Source organism: Oxyura jamaicensis, chromosome 5, assembly GCF_011077185.1.
Source record: "Oxyura jamaicensis isolate SHBP4307 breed ruddy duck chromosome 5, BPBGC_Ojam_1.0, whole genome shotgun sequence".
Lineage (NCBI taxonomy): Eukaryota > Metazoa > Chordata > Aves > Anseriformes > Anatidae > Oxyura > Oxyura jamaicensis.
The window spans coordinates 23,307,189-23,329,323 of NC_048897.1; the positions used below are offsets into that span (position 1 = coordinate 23,307,189).

The window sequence follows — 22,135 nt, forward strand, 5'->3', positions numbered from 1 at the left end:
GGACCCTCGGCCGGCATGGCGGCAGCGGCAGCGCGGGGGGCCTGGGGCGGGCGGCGGCGCGTGGCGCTGGGGGTGAGGCGGCGGGGCCGGGACCGCGGGGACAGCCCCGGGACCCTGAGAGGGCCTCGGGTCTGGGGGGGGCGGCTGGGGAGGGTCTGGGGTGGGGGTGAGGAGCCCCGCTAACTGTGCCGTTACCTGTGTGTGTCCGCAGCTGCCGCGGAGAGCCGGCGTGCCGTGGATCGCCTCAGCCGCCGCCTCCTCCTCGGTGGTGAGTGCCCGCGGCGGGCCCCCGGGAGGGGCTGTGGGGCTGCCCCCGGCCGTGGGGAGCTGCTGCTGGGCGAGCGGGGTTTCCTGACCCGAAAACGCAGGGATCCCGCCGCACCGAGGTCCGGCGGGTTGTAAAGCACCGGAGCTCGTAGGTCCGCTGCAGGTGCACCCACGCGCGGGCTAGCGGAGGGCTGGTGGCCGCGGGAGGGGCTCGTTCGGCACCACAGGGCCTCTCCTCGCAGCCGAGGTGCTCGGGTGTGCCGAGCTCCCCTCCGGGCTCTCCAAAGGATTTGTGTTTTTGCAAGTGCAGCCCTCTGCCCTGCTTCTCCAGGTGTAGCCACCTACATAATCACCTGCAACGGTTTTTTTTCTTTCAGCCCACCGCCCTGGTGTTACCTCCCTGCTTATCCATTACCAGCATTGTTACAGCTCTCAGTCCCGCTTTCTCAGCTTCTTGCAGCTCTCTTCCTGTCCTTTTTCTTTCCACTCATCCCATTTATCTGCCATCGCTTGTCCAAATCAACCCCATTCACCTTCCTAATTCTTCCTCTGATCTCCCTCCATCATACCGTGGATAACATCCCAATCCTCTTCCTCCCTTATTCCAAACCTTCCTTTTCCTCTCCCCTGCATAAGCTGGGAAGTTGTGTCCTCCGTGCTGCCTGCCAGGACGATCGCTGTGAACTCAGCACCTACAGGTTCCTTGCCCACAGTTGCAGAACCACGGGGGGGCAGGGAAAGGCCAAATTAGTGCCTGCAGCTATGAGCTTGAAAGATGAACTTACTTAGTGGTTTGATGGGAAGGGAACATAGTACAGTTTGTACCATGTAGGTGGAATCCTCACAAAGTGAATTATTAACTGTTTTTTTCTAAACATTTATGAATTGTTTTTAATTTTCTTGGTAACATAGTGTTTAAGTAGCTCTGAACATAAGCCTAGCAATGTATTTTTTCTGTAACAATTTTTGAAAGAACTTTAGCCATTTTGCTCTAAAGTGGGGGAAAAATGGGCCTTAGTGGTAAATGAAGACCTACGTGTAATGAGGCACATTGGCACGTGGGCACCTTGAGACAAAGATCACTCACTGGCCTGCGTTTTGTCCTCCACAGCCAACAACCAAACTGTTCATCGATGGGAAGTTTGTTGAATCCAAAACTACAGAATGGATCGATATCCACAACCCAGTGAGTGAAGCAGCCTCTGCTTACATACTAATGATTGGCGTGCAGCAAGGGTTTGTGCTTCCATTGAATCATTTGGCGAAAGGGGGAAGTATATATCTGTCTTGAGAAAGCTTAGTCTTGGAGCTTAAGATGGATTTAGCACTGTGTAATTGCTTCTCAGTTTCTTCTTCACATGAAATGTCAGTCTTAGGAAAGTGATGACCTTCTTTATCTCCCCTGCATAGTAAAACCCTGATCTCTGAAAAGGAAGCTTAAGCCCTGCTTAATATATTTTGCTCATAGAAAGGCTCTGTGATTAGTATGTCAGAACTTCAGGTGGCTTCCTTTCACCCTGTATGTGTGCAACCTGATATGATTTGATGCCAGCTGCATGTAAAGTCCTGATAGAGATCGATTTCACTCTCAGACAAAGGTAAAAATCTTGGTGGCTGAAGCTTCTCTCCTTTGAGAGAGTTTCCATCTCTGTGCCATAATATTCACTGTGAATTTAGAGACTGGATGCTGTGCAGTGCGAAATGAACTTAGATGAGTAGCACTTGCACTTGCTTGAATTCTGCACCATAGGGCTCAGAATTCTGACCCTCACAGTAAGCATTTGGACAGCATTTTTTAAAAACTTCTCTCTGTAAAGACCTATTTTGGTGTGCTTTGTGGAAGCGTTCAGGGCAGCAAGCTGTGTTCATGAAGCTCGTTTGGTCTCTATAGGGCAAACAATGTTTTATTATTCTTTTTTCTAACTAGTTTCTGTTTTAGTGACCTACCTGATGGCTTTGTCATGTCAAAGCAGACTTAATTTTTAAGTGTGCATGAGAAGGAGGTCAAACCAACAAAGACAAGCTTTAAAAGCTAAAATACTATAGGACTAAGGTTGCTCATAAAGATCTTTTTTCAGCCTAGTGACCTAGGTAAACTAACATTAGTGCCAATTGCACAATCATGTGCTGCTCTTTGCAAAGCACCCTTGCTTTGTTTAATGCACAAGAGCAAATGAGCCAAGACAATACAGAGGGAAAAGACCGGAGGCCAAAGAAACCTTTGTCTTACACTCTCTAGAAGCTGAAAAATATATTGGACAAGTCACTTCAACTCCATCTTGGAAGTCAGCACTGCATTTACAGCTTTCTGCATGCCCGTTGTGAGATGTATAGCGTATGGGTTTTCAGAAGTACGAATTACGTAGAATTCCTGTTATAGCCCAGGCCTTTTGCCTGTTCCATGGGAGGAATCTCCTTTCTCCTTCTCCCTCAGAAGGACACCTCCTTTTAGAGTAAGGATTTTAAGCATGTGCTGTGAGGGACTGTTGAATGGTTGTCAGCTGGAAAAAGTGGAGGTTTGATGCAATCTGTTCCTTTCTGTCAGGCCACCAACGAAGTGGTTGCTCGCGTACCAAAAGCTACGCCCAGTGAGATGGAGGCAGCTGTGGCCTCTTGCAAAAAGGCTTTTTGGAACTGGTCAGAAACATCTGTTTTGAGTCGCCAGCAAATCTTCCTGCGTTATCAACAGCTCATCAAAGACAATCTGGTGAGACACTACGTCTGTGTGTGACAGCTGTTGCTGAATGCCTTGTAGCTGACTCGGTGAATGAAATTGAGACTCAGGCTTTAACTGAATTCTTGATGAGGTCTTGCTACCATAATTGAGCTGACAGAGTCTCTGTCATTTAGAGGTGAGGCAAAGCACTTTCCAGGCAAATGTGGGTACTGAGGCAGTGCTTCGTCAGGAATTTTATTCTGCATTTGTTCCTTTGACCAAAAGACCACAGGAGGAACTTTCAGCTTGGATGGAGAATGTGCTAGTTGACAAAGACAAGTGGGAGAAGCATGTTACAATGTTTTTGGATTGCACAGATTTTTCTGTGTATCTTTGTGATGTGTGAAAGCAGTAGAATATAAGCCAACCTCCAGTTGTTCTTTGTTCTTGTTTGTAAATATCACCAGTGCAACTTATTGGCTTATTGTCCACCAGGAGCAAATCAGCCCATGCAGGCTTTCCCAGGGTCTACTCAGACTGTTCAGCTGATGTTCAGCTCTCTGTAAACTTAACCCTGCACCCTATATCACGGCAGGCACTTCAGTTACATTTGTAAACTTTGTTTTCCATTTTCAGAAAGAAATTTCAAAACTCATCACCTTTGAGCAAGGGAAGACCCTGGCTGATGCTGAAGGAGATGTGTTCCGAGGCCTCCGTAAGCTGCTGGCTCCTCCTGTTACAAAAGGGGCTTTCAGATCCCTTAGGAAGGGAGGAGGTCTCCTGAGCAACTGTTTGCTCCAGGAGTTTGTACATGTAGCTCCCTCCATAGGTTTCCTTTTGAAAGAAAAAGGGGCAATTGTAACTCCTAACCTGAAATGTCCCCTTAGATCGAGCTTCCTTAAATCAATTCCGAGTTGTTAGATCCTTCCTTTTCCTGAGAGTGACTACAAATTGCTGTAAAGGGATTGTGCTCAAATGGCTACAGTTGCATCGCAGCTGGTACACTAAAACCACATCTGTACTTTTACTGGGGCTGTTGTGTCTGTGCTCCCATCACGGTGGTACATAATGTACTCAGGAGAGAATCCATTCACAATGAGCTCACAGTACGTGCCAGAGCAAAGGGATTTTCTGGAGCACAATGAGTTTTAAGTTGTGGGAAAAGGCTGGAAGAAAGACTTGGGTCAAGGCAGTGGTGAGAAGGGAGTTTGGGGACTGACTGTTAACAGATCACCCACCCAGTGGCATATTGCCCTTTCTGCTGCAGAGGTGGTGGAACATGCTTGCAGCGTGACATCCCTCATACTGGGAGAGACAATGCCCTCCATCACTAAAGACATGGACACTTACACCTACCGTCTGCCTCTGGGTGTGTGCGCTGGCATTGCGCCGTTCAATTTCCCAGCCATGATTCCTCTGTGGATGTTCCCCATGGCTATGGTTTGTGGGAACACGTTCCTGATGAAACCGTCGGAGCGCGTACCAGGAGCACTCATGTTCCTTGCCAAGCTGTTTCAGGATGCTGGTGCCCCAGACGGGACCCTGAATATCATCCATGGACAGCATGAAGGTAATAGCCCTGCTTGGGAGGTGGCTGGAGTGTGCAAGTGTTGTGATGTGTGTTTAGTGGAGGTACTAAAGCAAGTTGGAGTGTCTGATCCTACTGCTGATAGATATGTTTGTAAAGGTGCTTAAAAACTCTTGATGGAGGGGAAATGGGGTGACAGGAAGATCCTCTAGCATGTTGCATCAAATATTTTGGGAGATACGGTGGCAAGAATGTGGGGGCTAGGGTCTGAATTTCCAAGGTATGCAAGTGTTCAAATTCTCTTTAGCTACCTAAGCTTCAACTGAAATAAGCAGATAAATCATCTTGGTGTTTACCAAGGAAGACTAAGCAAGAATTAAATGCCTTGCTAACTATGCAGTGGACACCAATATTCTAATTCCTAAGCAGATTATCTTCCAAAGCCCTCAGTTATATTCAGAACCCAAGGATACAAATAACCAACAGTAGTTTTGTTTCAACATCACTTGGGCACCTTGGGAGAGGCCACCATGAGCACTGAAATGTGACTCAGATGTAGGAAACAGAGGCAAGAATTCTGATAAGAAAGATGCATAGATTTAGTAATGTGGGGATGGGGACAGAGGGAAACGTTTGTGCACCGTGATATATAATGTATTATTTTCTATTTAAAGCTGTGAATTTCATTTGTGACCATCCGGATATCAGAGCAATCAGCTTTGTGGGATCTAATCAGGCTGGCGAGTACATCTATGAGAGAGGATCCCGGAATGGCAAGAGAGTCCAGGCTAACATGGTAATGCCACCAAACGGAGCACACAGCAGCACCCGGACTGCCTTTGTCTGTTCATGTTAAAACAGAACACACCAGAAGGCAGCAGAAGCTGACTTGGCTATTGATAGTTAAGTGTGGAGGCTGCCAGCCTGCTGGTAGCCTTCAGAGCTACTATAACAAGATGTTGCCAGAGAACTAGAAAAGAAGCAGGCTGGGGTGGTTAATGATGGGAGACCGTATGTGTGTTATATTTCAGGGAGCAAAGAACCATGGTGTGGTGATGCCTGATGCCAACAAGGAGAACACCTTGAACCAGCTGGTTGGAGCTGCTTTTGGAGCAGCCGGCCAACGCTGCATGGCCCTGTCTACAGCAATTCTTGTGGGAGAAGCACAGAAATGGCTGCCAGAGCTGGTGGAAAGAGCCAAAAATCTACGCGTAAATGCAGGTACAGACTCAGATAATGTCTTATTAGATATTTCACTTCTGTATGGCTGTGGCTTTTTAGGTTGGTGTACCTGCCATAGTGTGGTGTATCCCTTGAAGCTGCTAGCTCCGTAGGTTTGATCTGTAGTTACGGGAGCTAGCAGATTATCTGGAGTGGGACAAAGCCCTAGACTTGAGTTAGGAATGTGTAGGAAAGCTTGGCAATATAACTATGATGCACAGTTTATAGGATTGGCTTTGTTTTAACTGGAACTTTGAGGTAATATCCTATATAGAACACAAACCATTTATATAACAGTCTCACTTAGAGATCCTTCCAATTTGTAGTAAGCATGCAATAAGAGCAAAAAATGGAAACAAGCACTTTAGAAAAAATAATTGTTAATTCTAGGATAATTCTCCTTGGTTTCATTTATTTTCAGTAATGCCGTGCAAAGATGAAAACTTTGCTTTCTAAGAAGGATCTGTTGTTGAATTTTAGCTTTCTGGTGATACAAAAGTATGCTTATACCTTCTCTTGTTTGTTGATTATAAGTTGCAGGCTAGTACCTCAGTTCATTAACGCCTCAAATCTTTGTTCTGTGTCTCAGAAACATTAGATTTTTCAGACTTTTTTCTGCCAGTGTAGTTACCTCCATGATAGGAAAGATGAAAGCTGTAGAAGTTTCTTCCATGAAGAGGAAGCTGTAAGAGCTATTTTTTTTTTCTCTGCCTCTTTACAGGAGACCAGCCTGGAGCAGATCTAGGGCCTCTGATCAGTCCCCAAGCTAAGGAACGTGTTTGCCATCTGATTGAGAAAGGAGTTAAAGAAGGTGCAAGCCTTCTTCTGGATGGACGTAATATCAAAGTGAAGGGCTATGAAAATGGCAATTTTGTTGGACCAACAATCCTTGCCAATGTCAAGGTAACATAACCAAAACTTGATGCTGTGTATTGCAGGGTCACTTGAAAAATGGGTTAGCCAAAATTAGTCAAGAATCTAGAATCACCAGGTAGAAGTCTCATAAATAGCTCAGCTTTCTCTTGCACAGTCGCAGTGAAGTGTTGATTGTAATGAAAGAATCCAGGGGAGCAGAACAAACTGAATAGAGTTGATAATCTTAACTTTACTGGAATGCATCCAACTAAGAGAACACATGGACGGTTTGTACTGTGTCAATCTAAATATCCATCGAGCACAGTGTACTTACTGTAGTAATGGCCAGCAGCAGATGTCTAAAAAGAGTATGACGAACAGCCAAACTTAAAATTTTCCTTTCTCCATTATACATTCCTGCAATTTGCAATTTAAGGACTTGTAGAAACAAAAGTTCAATATTTTTACTTCACAAGAGTAATTATGGGACAAGGTACAAAAGTTCTTTGAATAATTGAATATATTCACAGTTTTACTGAAACAGCCTCTCAATATAATGTATGGTGTGCAACAGATGGATGCTGCTTTGGGGAATGTTAATTGTGGGCCTTTTGGTGAGTGATTACATGATAGCACACTGATCCTGATAGTTCTGCTATTGTAGTTTGTCGTCTTAGGATTTTACGGATTAAGTGTTATCATATTTCAGGCTTTTAATCTATCTCATAATTTAATTGCATTGTTTTCATTAATCATCTTAAAATGCTTCAGTTTCCTTTGATGCATTGTAAATAATTAGGTATTCAATAGTAAAAGTTTCACTGAGATTTTTTGATTTGTAGTTTTTCATACACTAATAAGGTTACCAGTAGCCACAGAAAACTTGGCAGATGAATGTTTTGTAGTTTGTTGTGTTAGTTATTAGTGATTAAAGTACTCTCTAAATTGTGCTTTTGTATTTGTCAAATACTGCTAATTATCAGACGTAAATCCTAGGCACTGACTTGTAGAGGAGTAAACTATCCTGAATTAATCCTGGCTTTAATCAGCCTTGATCAAAGGCCTAACCCATAACTCATGTTAGGCAGGCCGTAGAAGCAGAAAGCATTTTAGCGGTTACAAACAGTACCTTCTTTAGTGGACTAGATAGATAGCAGGGCAGGGGAAATGGTGGAATGACAAGCAGGACTGAAGAATGGCCTGTGGCAATGCAGTGTGGTGGGTGATCCTAGGAATATCCTGAGGATGAGCAGTATGTGTATTTACCATAAGCTCTTTCCTACAGTCTGCTTTTTCTGCTGTTTGTCTTGGCAGCCAAACATGACTTGCTACAAGGAGGAAATCTTTGGGCCTGTCTTGGTGGTTCTGGAAGCAGACACTTTGGATGATGCAATCAAGATAGTGAACAATAACCCCTATGGAAATGGAACTGCAATCTTCACCACGAATGGAGCCACAGCTCGGAAATATTCTCACTTAGTAGATGTGGGGCAGGTATGTTCAAGCTAGAATTGTTCCCACGGTTGTTGTTTTCACCATGAGTAGCCATCCATCTATAGTGACTAATCACTATCTGCTACTTCTCTATCTTGTGATTAATATGGCAGTTCTCCTTTGCTTTAGGTGGGAGTCAATGTTCCAATCCCAGTACCTCTGCCCATGTTCTCTTTCACCGGTTCCCGTGCTTCTTTCAGAGGAGACACTAATTTCTATGGCAAACAGGTAACTTGTTGATTCAGGGTACTCTCTTGATTTGTGATAAATCAGGTTAGAAATGGCAATGGGGAGATGGTCATCAGATCTCACCTTACTGGGTGGAAGTTTGAGAAGGGAGCAAGAACTAAGTACCAAGTTTTCTCATGGGACTAGAGTCTTTAGGGAGCTGTTGAAAGGAACAGGCAGAGAAGAATTGTTCCCACAGAGGAAAACTCAAACTTTTGTAGACAGAGCAAAAACTGATAAATCTGTGGTGCAGATCTGAAGAATTCCTAAGGCCAAACATCTGACCCTTGTGTCTCTCCTTTCCTCCAGGGAGTGCAGTTCTACACACAGCTGAAAACAATCATTTCTCAATGGAAAGAGGAAGATGCCACCGTTACCAAGCCTGCTGTGGTTATGCCAACTATGGGGAACTAAATCAGCCTGCACAGATGCTGACCTTGGTTCCCTTCTCCTTCCGTGTTGCACTTTCCAGTTTTGTCCTGACTGTCATAATTTCCTTGGGAAACAGAAAGCTCCATTTCCTATGGGCCTCTTTTTCTGTCTAGATCAGGCAGGCTCATGTAATGCACAGTCTGGGTTTTCTGTTGGTGTCAGTGTTTTTTGGCTAGCAGAACACAACTTTTTTTTTTTTTTTAATAATCTGTCACAGAGGAAAAAAAATCTAATTGAAAGGGAAGACAGATGGGCCTTAACTTGTGTTTCTTTCCAGACCCTCTGAACTTGAACATTACTCTGCTTTCCACTGCAGTATCTTTAGCCTTAGTGACTCAGTACTGGCTACATCTTGTAGCAGTTTTCTTTACCACTTTCTTACATGTTAAGATTTTGAGCTAACCTTACTCAGATGAGTACTCAGTTTGAGTGACATAACTGGGACATCTTGGATGTCTCATGGAAATGACTTCTACATACAACGAAGACAGCAAGTTTGGGAGTTGAAAACGTCAGTCTTTCATCTGCTGAGCAGTTTCCAATACACTTCAGAAATTGCTTTCTACACATTTTTCAGGAAAGCATATTCGATTGCTTGTCTGAGGATGAAAGAAATTCCTGGATGGTACAGTGACCTTCACTGTGCCTCTGACGGCTTGAAAACTTCTGTTCCTGTTGTGCATGCAGATTGTATTCTCCAGCTTGCTGTCAATTCCGTTATACCTAGAAGTTGGTTGGTGCCTTTTTACTGTGCTAACAGAAATGTGCCTACAGCTCCTGTAAGGTAATGAAACTGTGGAAGCAGAAACATGTCTTGCATCACGGGATCATGTGAGTCTGGGCAGTAAGAAGAATAGACAGGTCAGTAGGTAGAGAGAACATGTTTTAATCGCAAAACAGCCAGGCCTGTTTTTTTTCCCTGACTATAGCTGTATTTCTTGTGATGATTGACTTGACACCTTCTCACATTTGCTCAAACACAGGCATGTTCCCTAGGGTCTGCAGGTCCCATTACAAGAGAAGGGTCTTGATATACCCTGTTCTTAAGAGTATGTGCTTTTGGAGCTGGAGACCCTCTACTTTTATTCTTGCATCCTGGAAGATGATGCAGCCATGAGGGATCTGCAGGGAACTCATTCAAGTACTCATGGAAAAATAATATTATTCTAATGATTGTAATCATTACCTGTTCTAATTAAACAACTTGAATGTGAAGACTTTGTATCCTGCCTTCAGATTAAGATTCCTTGTAAGTGACAGTTATGTATTTGTTGGATCCACAGCAGTTACTCTTATGTTTGTATCTTACTTTTTCTTCTGCTATACTCTAGAGGGAAATTCTCACCTTGCAATTTGATTGTGAATTAAAAAAACTTGCTAATACATTTCTGCAGAAAATGACTGTTCCTTGCTAAAATATTCTGTAGGTGTTACATTGACTTTGTTCCCCTTCACAGAGGCTGGTCTGTGTTTCCTGTAATCAGTGTATACATCTTCCTTTTACAGTATTTCAAGGACTTCTGCACCAATATCCTCATACAGCATTTCAAGGAATGCCTTGTTTTTTTCCACATACTTACCACTTGATCACAAAAGCTCTTAAACTTCACATACAGAACTCTATTGCTAGCTGAAAAAGTATCTCAATCAAATTACAGCACCACCTACACAGAGTTCTAACCACTTCAGTGCTATGTATAGGGTCATCCTAGCTCCTGGCTTTGGAAAGAATAAGATCTTTATTTTAAGAAGGAGGAAAATTGTTGTATTTCAGATGAATTTTAAATTTGTAGTCAAAGCAGCAGCATTAACAGAAGGAAGACTTAGAATTGCAGCTTTGCTCACAAGGTAACTTCCAAAATGAAAAATATAGATGAGTCAGTAATTGCTATGGATATTGTTCTTGTTCACATAAAGTGTACAGCTGCCTTACTCTGTTAACATCTCAATATGTGGAAGGATTACTGCAGAAGATGATGACTCTGATAATTCAGATTGCTGCGTAACACATATTAGGTTGGAAGAAATATTTTCTGTGCTGCAAAGGTAAAATATTCAAGGTAAATCGCCATTAACACAGTGGCATCCTTTCATACACCAGGGAAAGGAATATTAAATAATAGCCTCTAATATTGTCTACAGTCATTCACTTTCAAATCATCTTCATTCTTCTTCCTAATCAGCATTGCTATTCTGACTTTTCTGTTGCCTAAGACACACTATCTTTCCTTTAGAAATTCTAAAATCCAACTTCTATAAAAATATCAGTCTTTAGCATCAAGCTTACCTGCTGCCTGAAGAATTGCAGGAGTATCCCTGCACTTTCCCCACACCTGTGTTCTAGAAATTTGTAGGAGCCTTCCACATGTGTGCAAATATCTTTTCTGATTATCTGCATTTCCAATATTTTTAAATCAGATTATTTTAAATCTGGAAATACAACTTCTATCTGCCTTTTAGTTAATGAAAGGCCTTTTTAGATCAAGCTGCAGATGCTCACTGATGATGTACCTGCTTCCTCTCACTGCTGGTACAGCTTTCCACTGTTAAATAGTATAGTGTAATTTAGCATCTTACCCAACTTTGCTTTCTTCTTTAGCATCAGCAGGAGCTGGAGCTGAAGTAGCCAAAACTCTGCTGTACTTCCTGTAAGGAAGAAATGAACAAAGTTATCCTCATCTAAGGGTGATGTATGCTCAGCCAGGTTTCTAATCCCACACCGAACTCCTGGTTTCCTACAACAAACAGCAAGCAAGAAATGCCAGGACGCTTGAGCTATTGCAGTACACTCTGAAATCAGCACCATGAATTGAACACGAGTTCAATTTGCTACTGAATTCTGTATTTTATGGAAAAATCATTACAACTAAAAGTAAACAAGGAGCACTCAAGCAGAAATTGCATAGGCAGAGGTCAGTGCTGCCCTGCACTGTTTCTGCCCTTTAATTCATCTCTAGCTTTACAAATACAGGGCTGACTATTGCTTGATGTTAAGCAGAGGTCTAGATAATCCTTTCTACTACTGTGAAGACTATCAAAGACTGACCAAAATATTAGTTGATAATCCATTTCCTTTCTGATTCCCAATGGCCTGAATTATTTTTTATTAAAAGAATAAACATATATAGATACATCAGAATTGTGTGTAATTTTTTTTAGAGGAAGAAAGGCTGTCAGCACATGTAGACAAAGTACTGGTAAATTAATAGCATGTTATGTTTCCAATTAACAGGTAATAACGTGGAAGAAAACTTCTAACCTCTTATCCTAGAATATTACTCAATATCTCACTTAGAATGCACACATAGAATATATTTTACAATGGAAATCTTTGAAATTAACAACAAAACAATGGTTTTAATCATAAATCAAAATGAAGTATTTATATCCCATTCCTCAAACATACTTATCATACAGCTTTACTTGTTTTTGTATGTTGACAAATACTGATAAAAGGAGTTAAATTGGGACCATAAAAGCTAATAGATTAATCATTTAATTATATATTTCTTATTCCTGCTGTAAACTTTAAACTAATTTGTTAAATTCTATTAATGTAATAAAATTTAAATTTAATTTAAACAAAAGATTAAAAAAATAACACAGAGAAGATGATATTCCACCCTGTTTAGCTCTCAAACTACATAAAAAATTGTAGCATTTTATATTTCTCTATGGGCACTCTTACGCATTCAATCAAAAATTCTGTTAACAATTTATAATGTATTTAATGCAGTTTGACTTCTGAATTTCCAGTGTAAACCATGTTTTAGACATCTTTCAAATCATGTTCCCAGGTTTCTTATGCTGACTGCAACCAGCCATACAGTAAGTACCCTTTCAATAACCTGGTTGTGGATATTTGTATTTTGTAATACTGGGCAGATTGCTTATGGTTTTCTTATTAAAAGAAAATATATGTGGGGAGTGGTACTGTCACAACACGCATTATCTACTTGTCTGATAAAAATGGATAGGATTTCATTAATGACTGAACAAAATTAATCCCACTGCACTGAGCAAAAATAATTCTGTCTTCCTTGGTACAATCAAAAGTTTATTTCCACTTGCTTTTCTTCTGATACTACACACAAAGATCTAGCAGTATAGTCTGGTGCCTGTCCAAAATTTGTATAAATCACCTTTTTTGTAAGGCTTAAGTACTTCACACCAAGCCACACGGCTAGATTCTTATGGTAGACGCAGAGTCTCCTGGAATCCCCTACCCTGGAATTTATCAGCTAAGCTTTAGTAAGAGGGAAAGCTCTGCATTCCCCTACTGAAGAAACAGAGTATTACCATGGATTTGCACCATTCATTTTGGCAAAAAGTAATCTCAGAACACGTTCTTTTTGTTCCCATGTCAACTCACTGATATCCACTTTTTCAAACTGTACTTTTTCCCTGAAAAACACAGAAAAGATCAATACATTAGGAGAAAAGGCTCTCGTGGATTCTCTATGCATAAAAAGGGTTTTAAACTCTCTGCATTGCTCTTGTTCAGCTATTCACAGCATGTAAATTCAGAAGATAAATCAGAAAATTTTTTAAAAAAAAAAATCCAGCTTCTAAACATATGGGTCTCTAAACTAGATGTAAAGATGTAATGTATTCATTTCAAGCACATTTCCCTTCCCTTGCTTCTTTCACTGTTCAAACATAAGAAGCTATACATATATATAGCTAATTTTTATTCTCAGTTCCAGTCCCCTCCCCCTTCTCTTCCCTCTGTTGGGAAGCTTCCTTAGATCTCAGTAAATACTTTCACATCTGATTTTTGATTTCTCAGTGTTTCTTTTTTATCATTTTTGAGATAAGGTAACCTGAATGGGACATTCAAATTGAATTAATCAATGTATTAATCAATGGCTGATGAATAATAAGCACACTTTTTATTTGGGGGTAGTGAAATTCTGATCTCTCACCAAAGATGGATGCAAACTGCAGCTATGCTGGACTTTAAGCTCTATGTCTTAAAATCTACAGATACTGCTGCAGTTTGTAGGTGCAGATTGCTAGCAGGTTAGATACCCGTAAAAATGGCCACTGTGGCATGTGCAGCCACAGTTTAAACTAAGGTGCACCCTAATGCAAATTCTGAGAGATTTACACTTACTTACAAATCAGATTTTGGTTTATAAATTTTAAAATGTAATCCTGTCAGTCAGTGCTATACTGCTATGATTTTGGCTTTGATACGCCACTGTATATTTCCTGTAATGGCTTGATTTTTAAATTAATTGTGAAGCTCAAGGAAAACAGGTTTGAAATCACAATGCAAAGCAGGGACTTCTGGCATATGGAAGAACAGTTGAACAAAGACTATTTGCCATTTACTGTTGCTTCTGTTAAAATGATCAGCAGCACAGTAAAGAGCTCCTAAGATGTTAATTGCAATTTTTAGGTTCCAGTGTTTTTAGGTCATTGGAGTGAATTAAAAGCAAAAGAGCAATGCCAGAAGAAGAACACCTATACAACCCCCAAAAAATAAAGATGCTACAATAATTATAAAAAACAAACTACAGAAACACATCTATGCTGGAAATTCCACACATAATTCCACAGCACATGGCAGAATACAAAAAGCACTCTTTTGAGCTTATCTTGAACTTCATCCACATAAATAACATCAAAAAGTGAGATTAGGTGCCCACAGAGTCATTACTAATTGACCTCATACAGTTATTCTCCCTACAGCAGTTTCCACAAACATTCCAAATCTAGACAATATCATCACATAGGTTTCTTTTTTTTTTTAGGGTGTGCTAGGAAGATATTTTTTTTAAATGTTAAAATACCAGTAGCATTTCTCAGCTTCCTCTAGGTCTCTATACACACTGTTTGTGCTGTTTATGTTGCCTTTGAATGTTTTGATTTTGGGAAATTCTTCGGTCCCTGCACATGCCTCCATCATTTTTCTGTAATAGGCAGCCCGTGCCTTTTCATAATAGTGCTTTCTACTGGCTATGATCTCCTGCTTCACATGTTCCAGAGCATCTAGGAAGAACCTTTCCACCTCAGTCCTCTCATTTAAGATATTCCAGGCTAGTTTCTTCACTCGATTCATCTCCTGGTCCTTCATTTCCAGTAATTGCTGCAGTTTCTTGATCTCCACTATGCTCGCCTGGTTTTCTATCAGTGCTTGATGCTGTGTTTTTTCAGTCTTTGTCTCAAATTCTCTGGTCATGTGACATAAGGCCATCTCCAGTTTTTCCACTTTACACTGCAGATCTCTAATCTGTGCTTTCTGATGGTTGATCTGTAGGATCTTTTTTCGAATCAAACCCTCGCTGGTTTCCTAAAAGGATAAGATGAATTTTTGGGGGGTTTTGTTTCACTCACACCAAATCTGGAGGTTTCCTTTTTCTCCAGCAGTTACAATGTCGTAGCACAGTGACACTGCTGTAGTAGCAGTGACAATGTAGCTGGCACCATCACACTGGAGAGAGAATACTTCTTTGGGGTCAGGTTTTTGTTTACAGAAGAAGCCAGATAAAGAAGGCTTGGTGTGTAGTGTACACTACATAGTTTCTTATTCTCAGTGGGCTATCATAGGAAATCCTTCCTTATTTCTCCTCCATAATTAAGAGAGAATAAGAGCTTTCTTCAGACAACTCTGAAACTCAATAGCTGCAGAGGGACCTGACTAGGGAGAAATTAGTCTCAGTACACCTACATCTATTTCCAGAACTTCAGGGACCCCTTTCTGTGGGGAAACAAAACAGAATTAAAACCAGAGTAGAAACCTTCTCCAGTAACAGAAGAGTTTTGTCCTCCTCTAACTTCTGTTTCGTTTTCTGCAATTCCATATTCTCTTTCAGATTGTAGGAGAAAGCACCATGAAGACGAATGTTCTCCTTAAGCACCTCTCTCCCAGTGCTGTTCAGCTGCCTGGGCAAAGGGAAATAAAATTCAAGAGCTTTAATCACAACCTTTCATGTTTTTTACATGAAAATCAATATTTCAGTGTCCTAATTTCAGAGTTAAGCTGTAAAATTCTCATGGGTTTGTACAGAGTTTTTTTTAGCTTTATCTCTAGTCCTACATTTGGACTGGGAGAATGAGAAAAAAGCAGTGTGATTGTGATTATTACCTCCAGATCTCCCCTAGAACCAGCAAGAGTTTCATAGTTTAAATGTAAGTGCTGCCATCATCTTGACATTTAAAATAGAGCAAACAGCTTAGGTCATAACTGATTTTGCCTTTCAAAAGCCACACAGTAACATGGGCAACTAATTCTTTAAAACACACCACTAAAATGGGTTAGTAAAACAGAAAACATGAAAAGCAAGTGTTTCTTACAAGACAGCCTCACGCTGGGCAGTTTCTGTCATCATTACTAGCTTCTTCTCAGCATCCTCTTCCAGTCTTTTCTGAAAGGGAAAAAAGCCTGTTTAAATTTTGCATGAGAACTGTGGTACTGAAGTTAAAACCTGATACAGTGTAAATTCTAAAATCATCTCGTTTTCAGCTCATGCAACTTCTTGCTAAGAAAAAAAAAAAAAAAATAGAACTCCCAAGGGCACTGATGTTCCTGACAGAAGTGGAGAATAAGGCCTCTCTGGGATCCTGACATCCCATGTCCTTCCTTAAAAAGCTGCACCCAGCCTCCAACCCAGTGATCATACTTTTGTTGATGTAGGAATCTGTAAAATGCTGAGTAAAGAACTGTCAGAACTATAGAAGCCAGAGTAGTCGGTGGGAGTACTCATTTTTTTCTAATAAAAGTTTAATTGCCTGTCAGCCTTTACCTTCTCTTCAAGAAACCTCTTCTCCAGTCTCACAAGCGCTTCCTGATGTCTCCTGTCTGAGATCTTCATACTCTTTTTTAACTGTGATAAAAAATTAAATCTCTGTAATAATGGAATTTAATTTCAGCCTTATAAATAAAAGTGTGGATGCAATTTTTCAAGGAGGTACTTGGTAGTCTTTCCTGGCACTACTCAGTCTTCATCAAATCTTCACACAATCTCTAAAATTCACTTAATCTGACTTTTATTACTGTTTTGCTTCCTCTTCAAAGCTCACCTTTGCCTGTATTTTCACATCACTGACAGTCATTCACACACATGCTCCATCACTCTGTTTAATGCTTGGTTTTAGGAGTCTACTTCACTTTGTCTATTCATTCAGTCATCAAGCTCATTCAAAATCCAACACCTTGAGCATTCCTTGAAAAATGCATGACTAACTGTAGCTAGTGTCTTAGCTTAAAAGCAGATATATATTAATAATCTAAATGCTGTTGAGCAAGCATTTGTTTTGTTTCCAAGAGACTTCTTGTAGTTGAAAAAAAAATCTGGCAAGCTGAATCACTAAGACACTTAAGTTGCTTGAGGCACCTTTTTCATGCCATCACCCAGCTGAGATGCTTGTTATCACAGTTGAAACATTTTACAGTTCATACCACTACTTAAAAAGCATATTATAGATCCAAAGTGTGTACCAAATCCTCTAGTCCATCCATGTTTGTATGATTCTATGTCAATTTTGTTTAAAATAAATAAAAATGTAAAAACAAACCTACAGAATTTGCCCATTACAGAAATGAGTTCTGGCTTCAGAACTTGTATTTTATAAACCTTGTGCTTTTGCTCAGGCTATGTAAACAGTGCTTAAAGGAAAAAAAAAAAAAAAAAAAACACAGTGGGTAACCCATGTCTTTTCTCCCCCACCCCCACACTCCACACTGACATGCAGAAAGAAAAAGGTTGCTTATTAATTAAGTATTGCAAACCTGTGTTTATGACAAACTTACATCTTCCAGTTCTTTCTCCATAGCCGCTTTCTCCCTGTGAAATTCCTTTATTAATTTCAGTTCTGATTGAATTTGGCCAATTTCTCCAACTTTTTTATTAAATTTCTCCTCCAGTTCTTTTATTTGTTGGGCATAATAGTCTGCCTGCAAATCAGAAATAATCACTAAGTAAGCAAAATGAGGGAAGTCAATCATCAAATATTGTCATATAAAACACAGAGCACAAAGGGCTGAATGTCTGAAACTACACTGAGGTGCAGTATTTTAAAAACTACAAGGAATTCAGCTTTAGAAGAAAAGCTGCAAACTCAACAAAAGCTATCCTCCAGCGAAAGGTCTAGAAATGAGTGGTTACTTTGAAGCAACATCTATAACATTGTTTATACCTTTTTTTTTTTTTTTTTTTTCTCTCTCTTTATAATCTATGGATGGGAGACAGTTCCTCATGGAGTCTTCTTCATGGGCTATACTGGCTTAAAATGGATATGAGCACAGTTCTGTTACTTATTTAAACCAGATTAACAAATAATATTTTTCTGTGTTCTTTTTAAGATTTGTTTTGGTTCAATAGCAATGAATGAAGGATAACTATAAAAGAATTCAAATTAGTTATTGGTTAGCTTAGTAAAAATGAAACATTTTTGCTGTGTCTCTGGCCTCACCATTACTCAGCTGGTTCCTGTTACTATTTCAGATGGTATAAAACATTCCTACTATTATCTGAAATAATACTAGATAGTCATGGGATAACTCCCACATCAGCACTGTTTTTTCAAGTTCTTTTTTCATGCAAGATTCTTGTACCAAAACCTGTAACAGTCTGCTGCCCCAGCTTGTTCCTCACACTTAAATCAAAACTACTGTTCAGCCTGCCCAGAGGATCCCACTGTTCTGAGAACAAAAAGTTCATTCACCAGTTTCTTGTTCACTTCTTGTGCTTGCTGTTTCAAATCAATCAGCTCCTTCTTCAGTTTCTCAATCTGTGAAAATAGAAATTAAGAAACAATAACTGAGGGGAGGGCAGGGGAGAGAGAATAGTAACCTAGTTGTATTCTTCTCTTCAAACTTGAATTATGAGAAGATGCCAGAAAGAAAAGAAGGGTCCCTCACTTGCAGCGTTCAGGCCATTTAAACCACCTTTAAAACTGGGGAATGAAACAACCACTTGTGATGTGTGTTAAGCATGGGAAATAATGCAAGTCTAAATCACAGAAAACACCTGTAGTAGATATGAAGAGATCCACAATCTGCACGTCTAATAAAGAATTAAAACTATCCGGACAGAGGGCTTTCTTCTTTATCATTTTGGATAGCGGTGAAGTATTAAGAGAAGCAGTTCAGAAAAGGGGGAAAATGATAGAGGTTATCAGGCAGCTGGAAAAGGGATTGAATAAGGGCCTCCATGATGAATGCAGGAAGAAAGAAAACCACGGCATGTGAGCAAGAGTATTGTCTCCTGTCATTTAATCTCACCAGAGTCCTGGGGATCAGAAATTTGTGTCTTCTTACTCAATAAACAGGGCATTTAAATAAAATTTAGCAGGGCATTTAAAATAAACATTTATTTTCAGTTTCTCAATTTAACTGAAGAAGGGTGGTTTTTTTTTGATTGGTACTTGACTTCAGAAAAGCAGAGACGGGTTTCAAGTGCAACAGCCTGCGATAGAGGTCACCGGTGTAGCGCTTATTTTTGCGCTGCACTCTGAGCAGATTTAGGGTTTATTTCCTCTAAGCCTTTTTTTTTTTTTTTTTTAACCCTTTTGGGGTTTATTTCCTCTAAGCCCTCCTCCAGGAGGCAGAAGACGGCAGAAGCCCCTCAGCTGCCTCTCCCTCACGCCGCAGGAGCGCTTCAGCCTCTCCTCACGGCTTACGCGCCCGGTGCCCGGCTCTGCCCGCCGAGGGGCCGCGGGTGCTGAGCGGCAGGGCCCCGCCGAGGAGCTCGCCCTCCCGCACCTCCTGCTCCTTCTCCTGGCCCTGCCTGGCCAGGCCGCCCTGCACGGCCATCGCCTCCTTCTCCAGGCGCCGCTGCCGCCACAGCAGCTCCGCGTTGCTCCTGGCCAGCAGGCGGGACGCCGCGCGGTACTCGGCCCGGGACGCCTCGGCGGCCGCCAGCCGGACCTCCCACGGCAACGCCTCAGCGGCCGCCTCAGCCGAGGCGCGGGAGCAGGAGAAGCCGCTGGGGCTCGGCGCCGGCCGCCCGGCCGCCATCTTAGCTCCTACCCCCCGCCGCCTCGTTGCCGCGGCAACCGGCCCGTGACGCCCTACTCGCGCGACGGCGTGACGCGCGCGCCGCCGCCGGCGGGATGTGGCGCCGCCGGCGCCCCGAGTCAGCGGTGAGCCCCCGGCGGGGCGGCGGAGGGGGGGGGGCTGAGGGGAGGGGGTGACAGCGCCGCGTTGCCACGGCAACCGCGCCCGCTCCCAACGGCCCGCGGCGGGCAGGGGCGGGGAGGCTCCGCCGGGCGGTAACGGCGGGCGGCTGCCGCTGGCTGGCGGGGGGAGCCCGTCCCCCGGTACCGCCCTGCCTGCCCTCAGGGGGCTCGTCCCCGCTGCGGGGCGGGAGGGAGCCGGCATCGTTACCGGGGTGGGGGGTGGCGGCCACACCGGGTGGCGGCGTGCGGTCCCGAGGTGGTTTTGTTACCGTTACGGCACCGTTGTCGCTTCTCTTGTTCAAGGAGCTCGGGTTTAGGCGTCTTGCCTCCTGTTCGTGCTGTCACCGAACAGTATATGAGTATCTGGGGCTCTCTAAGCCCCACGTCTTCGTACGGGCAGTGCTTTAACTTCGCCGCGTAGTCCGTGAAGCCGCCGGCAGGCACACCTGTGTGCGCTGGGAATTGGCATTTTAACCCCAGTAACCCCCAACGTGCACCTGGCGCCGCCGGCCTCCTGTCAGCGCTGTCCCCCGCGGGCTGTGTCGGTGTTTCACCGCCCCGCCGCGCTCGGTTAACTTTCAACTCCTGGAAACGCACCCAGCGCAGCGTGTTTGGCTGCTGGTGTTAACCATAAGCTCAAGTTCGTGTAAAGCCATTTGCCTGCAGTTTTCTGTGCCTCCGTGCCCTCCCGATCTGCCCGATAACGCGGTGCGCTCCTCCTAGCTGAAAGCCAAGGCGAGGAGAAGAGGGGCAGGCGCTGCGCCCGCAGCCTCGGCGCTCCGGAGCGGTTCTCGGTAGGATCCCTCTGAACCGGAGGAGCTGCTGCTGCCTTCGTCCGGCTCCAGGTGCGTGCCTGATGTATTTACTGCTGGCAATGGTTATTACTGCTCCTCAGTGAGGGCAGCAAGCAGAGCCTATTGATGATAATGCATCTGTTTTACCCGCTGAGCTGTTTGCTGGTATTAATGAACTTGTGTTCATATCGCTGTTAGCCTGTGTTCTGCTCTGTTCTTCATTTCATCCATCCTGTTGTGTTCTGGTAGCAGCTAGGATTTTATATTTTTTTGAGAGAAACTTTCTTGGAAATAGTACTCTTCTTTCTCGGTAACTAATCTTTACCTCTTGTCTACCTTCACCCTAAAATTCTTCCTCTGTTCTTTCTTCTGACCTTTTCTTTTCACGTTTTCCATTGCTGTTTGTTACGCTCTGCCCATTTCCCTCTGCTGTCTCTGACTTCTTACTCTCCTTTCCTACGCCTATGCTTCTTGTGAGCACTGGTTTGCTAATGCTCTTTAGTAAATGGCCCGAACCAGTCATCAAAGAGGCCCCATGTACTTCTTTCGTTCTTAATGAGAGAGGGGACCTTAAGGTTTGTTGTTGGTTTTTGTTATTGTTGTTTGCTGTATTGGCACTTGGGTGGATAAAGGTGAAAAGAAAGACGAATTCAGGGGAGAAGTAGAGAATGGGAAGCGTGAAATGGTGGCGGATGGCTGAGAAGGGATACAGAAGATAATTTTAGTGAATTTAGAGTTTAGGGAGACTAAGACTCATCTATTAGGATATCTGGCAAGAAAAGCTCGTGTTAATGATGGCAGTTGGTTGGATATTTTCGGATCAACCGAGATTGTGAGGCTTATGTAAGTGTCACATGTGCTGTCTGTAACAAGACTCTGGAGTTTGTTCTTAAGGCAGGTGCTCAGGTTTTATTTGTGATTGTTCAGTAAACAAAATACTTAGATTGCATAACAAGACCTCTCCTGACCAGCTATGGTAGTACTCATTCACGCAGCTTCATGTTCTGTTAAGTGATGCAGCTTCTTGGATTTTCAGCAGACCTCCTTACTGTGATGAAGCAAACTTGGGTAATTCCAGCTGCATCGTAGTCAAATCCCTAGCTATGAAGCTGCCAAACAGCTCAGCACTTTTCATGAACTCTGTTCAGGACAGCAGTTCAAGTTTTTACAAATTGGAACTAACTTCTTAGTTATTACTGCATAAAATGCAAATGCTTTAGAAACTATGATCGGTTGCAGTTGATGGCCAGGGCTGTTGCATGTTTGTGGAACGATAAAATCACTTCTCACAATGTGTTTGTAAGGCAGAGTGGATCGAGAGTCGGTGTTCCTGCACATGCCTCTGTGCCTCTGCTAGGAAAGGGAGGACTCAACTAAAGGTCACAGAAGATAAGCAAGGTTACCCTTCTGCAATGGGCTGGGCGTTTTCTTTGCTCCAGAGACAGCTGAACGCTTGACTGAGTTAGAAAGGCACTCACAGAGTGACCCAGTGTGGCGTGTTTAGTGAGAATGGGTAAAAGTTAATCTCATTTT

The 22,135-nt window shown here is 42.6% G+C and overlaps 3 protein-coding genes across 6 annotated transcripts in view; 2 read left to right on the forward strand and 1 right to left on the reverse strand.

Moving 5' to 3' along the window:
• On the forward strand, window positions 1-10,066 carry ALDH6A1 (aldehyde dehydrogenase 6 family member A1). The gene is made up of 12 exons (XM_035328633.1): window positions 1-72; window positions 212-268; window positions 1,379-1,453; window positions 2,813-2,974; window positions 3,560-3,638; window positions 4,191-4,493; window positions 5,126-5,247; window positions 5,483-5,672; window positions 6,394-6,575; window positions 7,842-8,021; window positions 8,151-8,249; window positions 8,559-10,066. Exons 1-12 carry the CDS (start codon window positions 16-18, stop codon window positions 8,661-8,663), a joined length of 1,611 nt encoding a protein of 536 aa, XP_035184524.1. The 5' UTR covers window positions 1-15; the 3' UTR covers window positions 8,664-10,066.
• On the reverse strand, window positions 9,500-19,651 carry BBOF1 (basal body orientation factor 1). Of its 3 annotated transcripts, none has more exons than XM_035328636.1 (10): window positions 19,393-19,651; window positions 18,354-18,419; window positions 17,440-17,583; window positions 16,433-16,513; window positions 15,984-16,054; window positions 15,428-15,572; window positions 14,480-14,979; window positions 13,054-13,085; window positions 11,259-11,327; window positions 9,500-10,719 (listed from the first exon to the last, which is right to left on the reverse strand). In XM_035328636.1, the coding sequence occupies exons 1-10, from the start codon at window positions 19,645-19,647 to the stop codon at window positions 10,694-10,696; spliced, it is 1,389 nt and encodes a 462-aa protein (XP_035184527.1). In that variant the 5' UTR covers window positions 19,648-19,651; the 3' UTR covers window positions 9,500-10,693. The 3 variants fall into 3 exon arrangements, with proteins under 3 accessions (XP_035184527.1, XP_035184528.1, XP_035184526.1); XM_035328637.1 differs by having other exon boundaries at window positions 12,981-13,085; XM_035328635.1 differs by lacking the exon at window positions 9,500-10,719 and having other exon boundaries at window positions 11,236-11,327; window positions 12,981-13,085.
• The window catches only part of ENTPD5 (ectonucleoside triphosphate diphosphohydrolase 5 (inactive)), a 21,578-nt gene continuing 19,087 nt past the window's right edge, over window positions 19,645-22,135 (forward strand). The window contains exon 1 of one of the 2 annotated variants that reach the window (XM_035328640.1): window positions 19,645-19,772. The gene's annotated coding sequence lies outside the window, so the exon portion shown is untranslated. Of the gene's footprint in view, window positions 19,773-20,590; window positions 20,654-22,135 lie in introns of those variants that run through there. The other variant, XM_035328639.1, reaches the window with a different exon arrangement.

Excerpts from the sequence above, each read along its gene's own strand:
- ALDH6A1 (XM_035328633.1), top strand. The coding sequence starts at position 16 with ATGGCGGCAGCGGCAGCGCGGGGGGCCTGGGGCGGGCGGCGGCGCGTG. Across the intron at positions 5,673-6,393 it reads AAATCTACGCGTAAATGCAG|GAGACCAGCCTGGAGCAGAT; the intron begins GTACAGACTCAG and ends GCCTCTTTACAG. Across the intron at positions 6,576-7,841 it reads CAATCCTTGCCAATGTCAAG|CCAAACATGACTTGCTACAA; the intron begins GTAACATAACCA and ends TTGTCTTGGCAG.
- BBOF1 (XM_035328637.1), bottom strand. The coding sequence starts at position 19,647 with ATGGCGGCCGGGCGGCCGGCGCCGAGCCCCAGCGGCTTCTCCTGCTCC. Across the intron at positions 17,584-18,353 it reads AAGAAGTGAACAAGAAACTG|GCAGACTATTATGCCCAACA; the intron begins GTGAATGAACTT and ends TCTGATTTGCAG. Across the intron at positions 10,720-11,258 it reads AAAGAAGAAAGCAAAGTTGG|CACAGAAAATATTTCTTCCA; the intron begins GTAAGATGCTAA and ends TTACCTTTGCAG.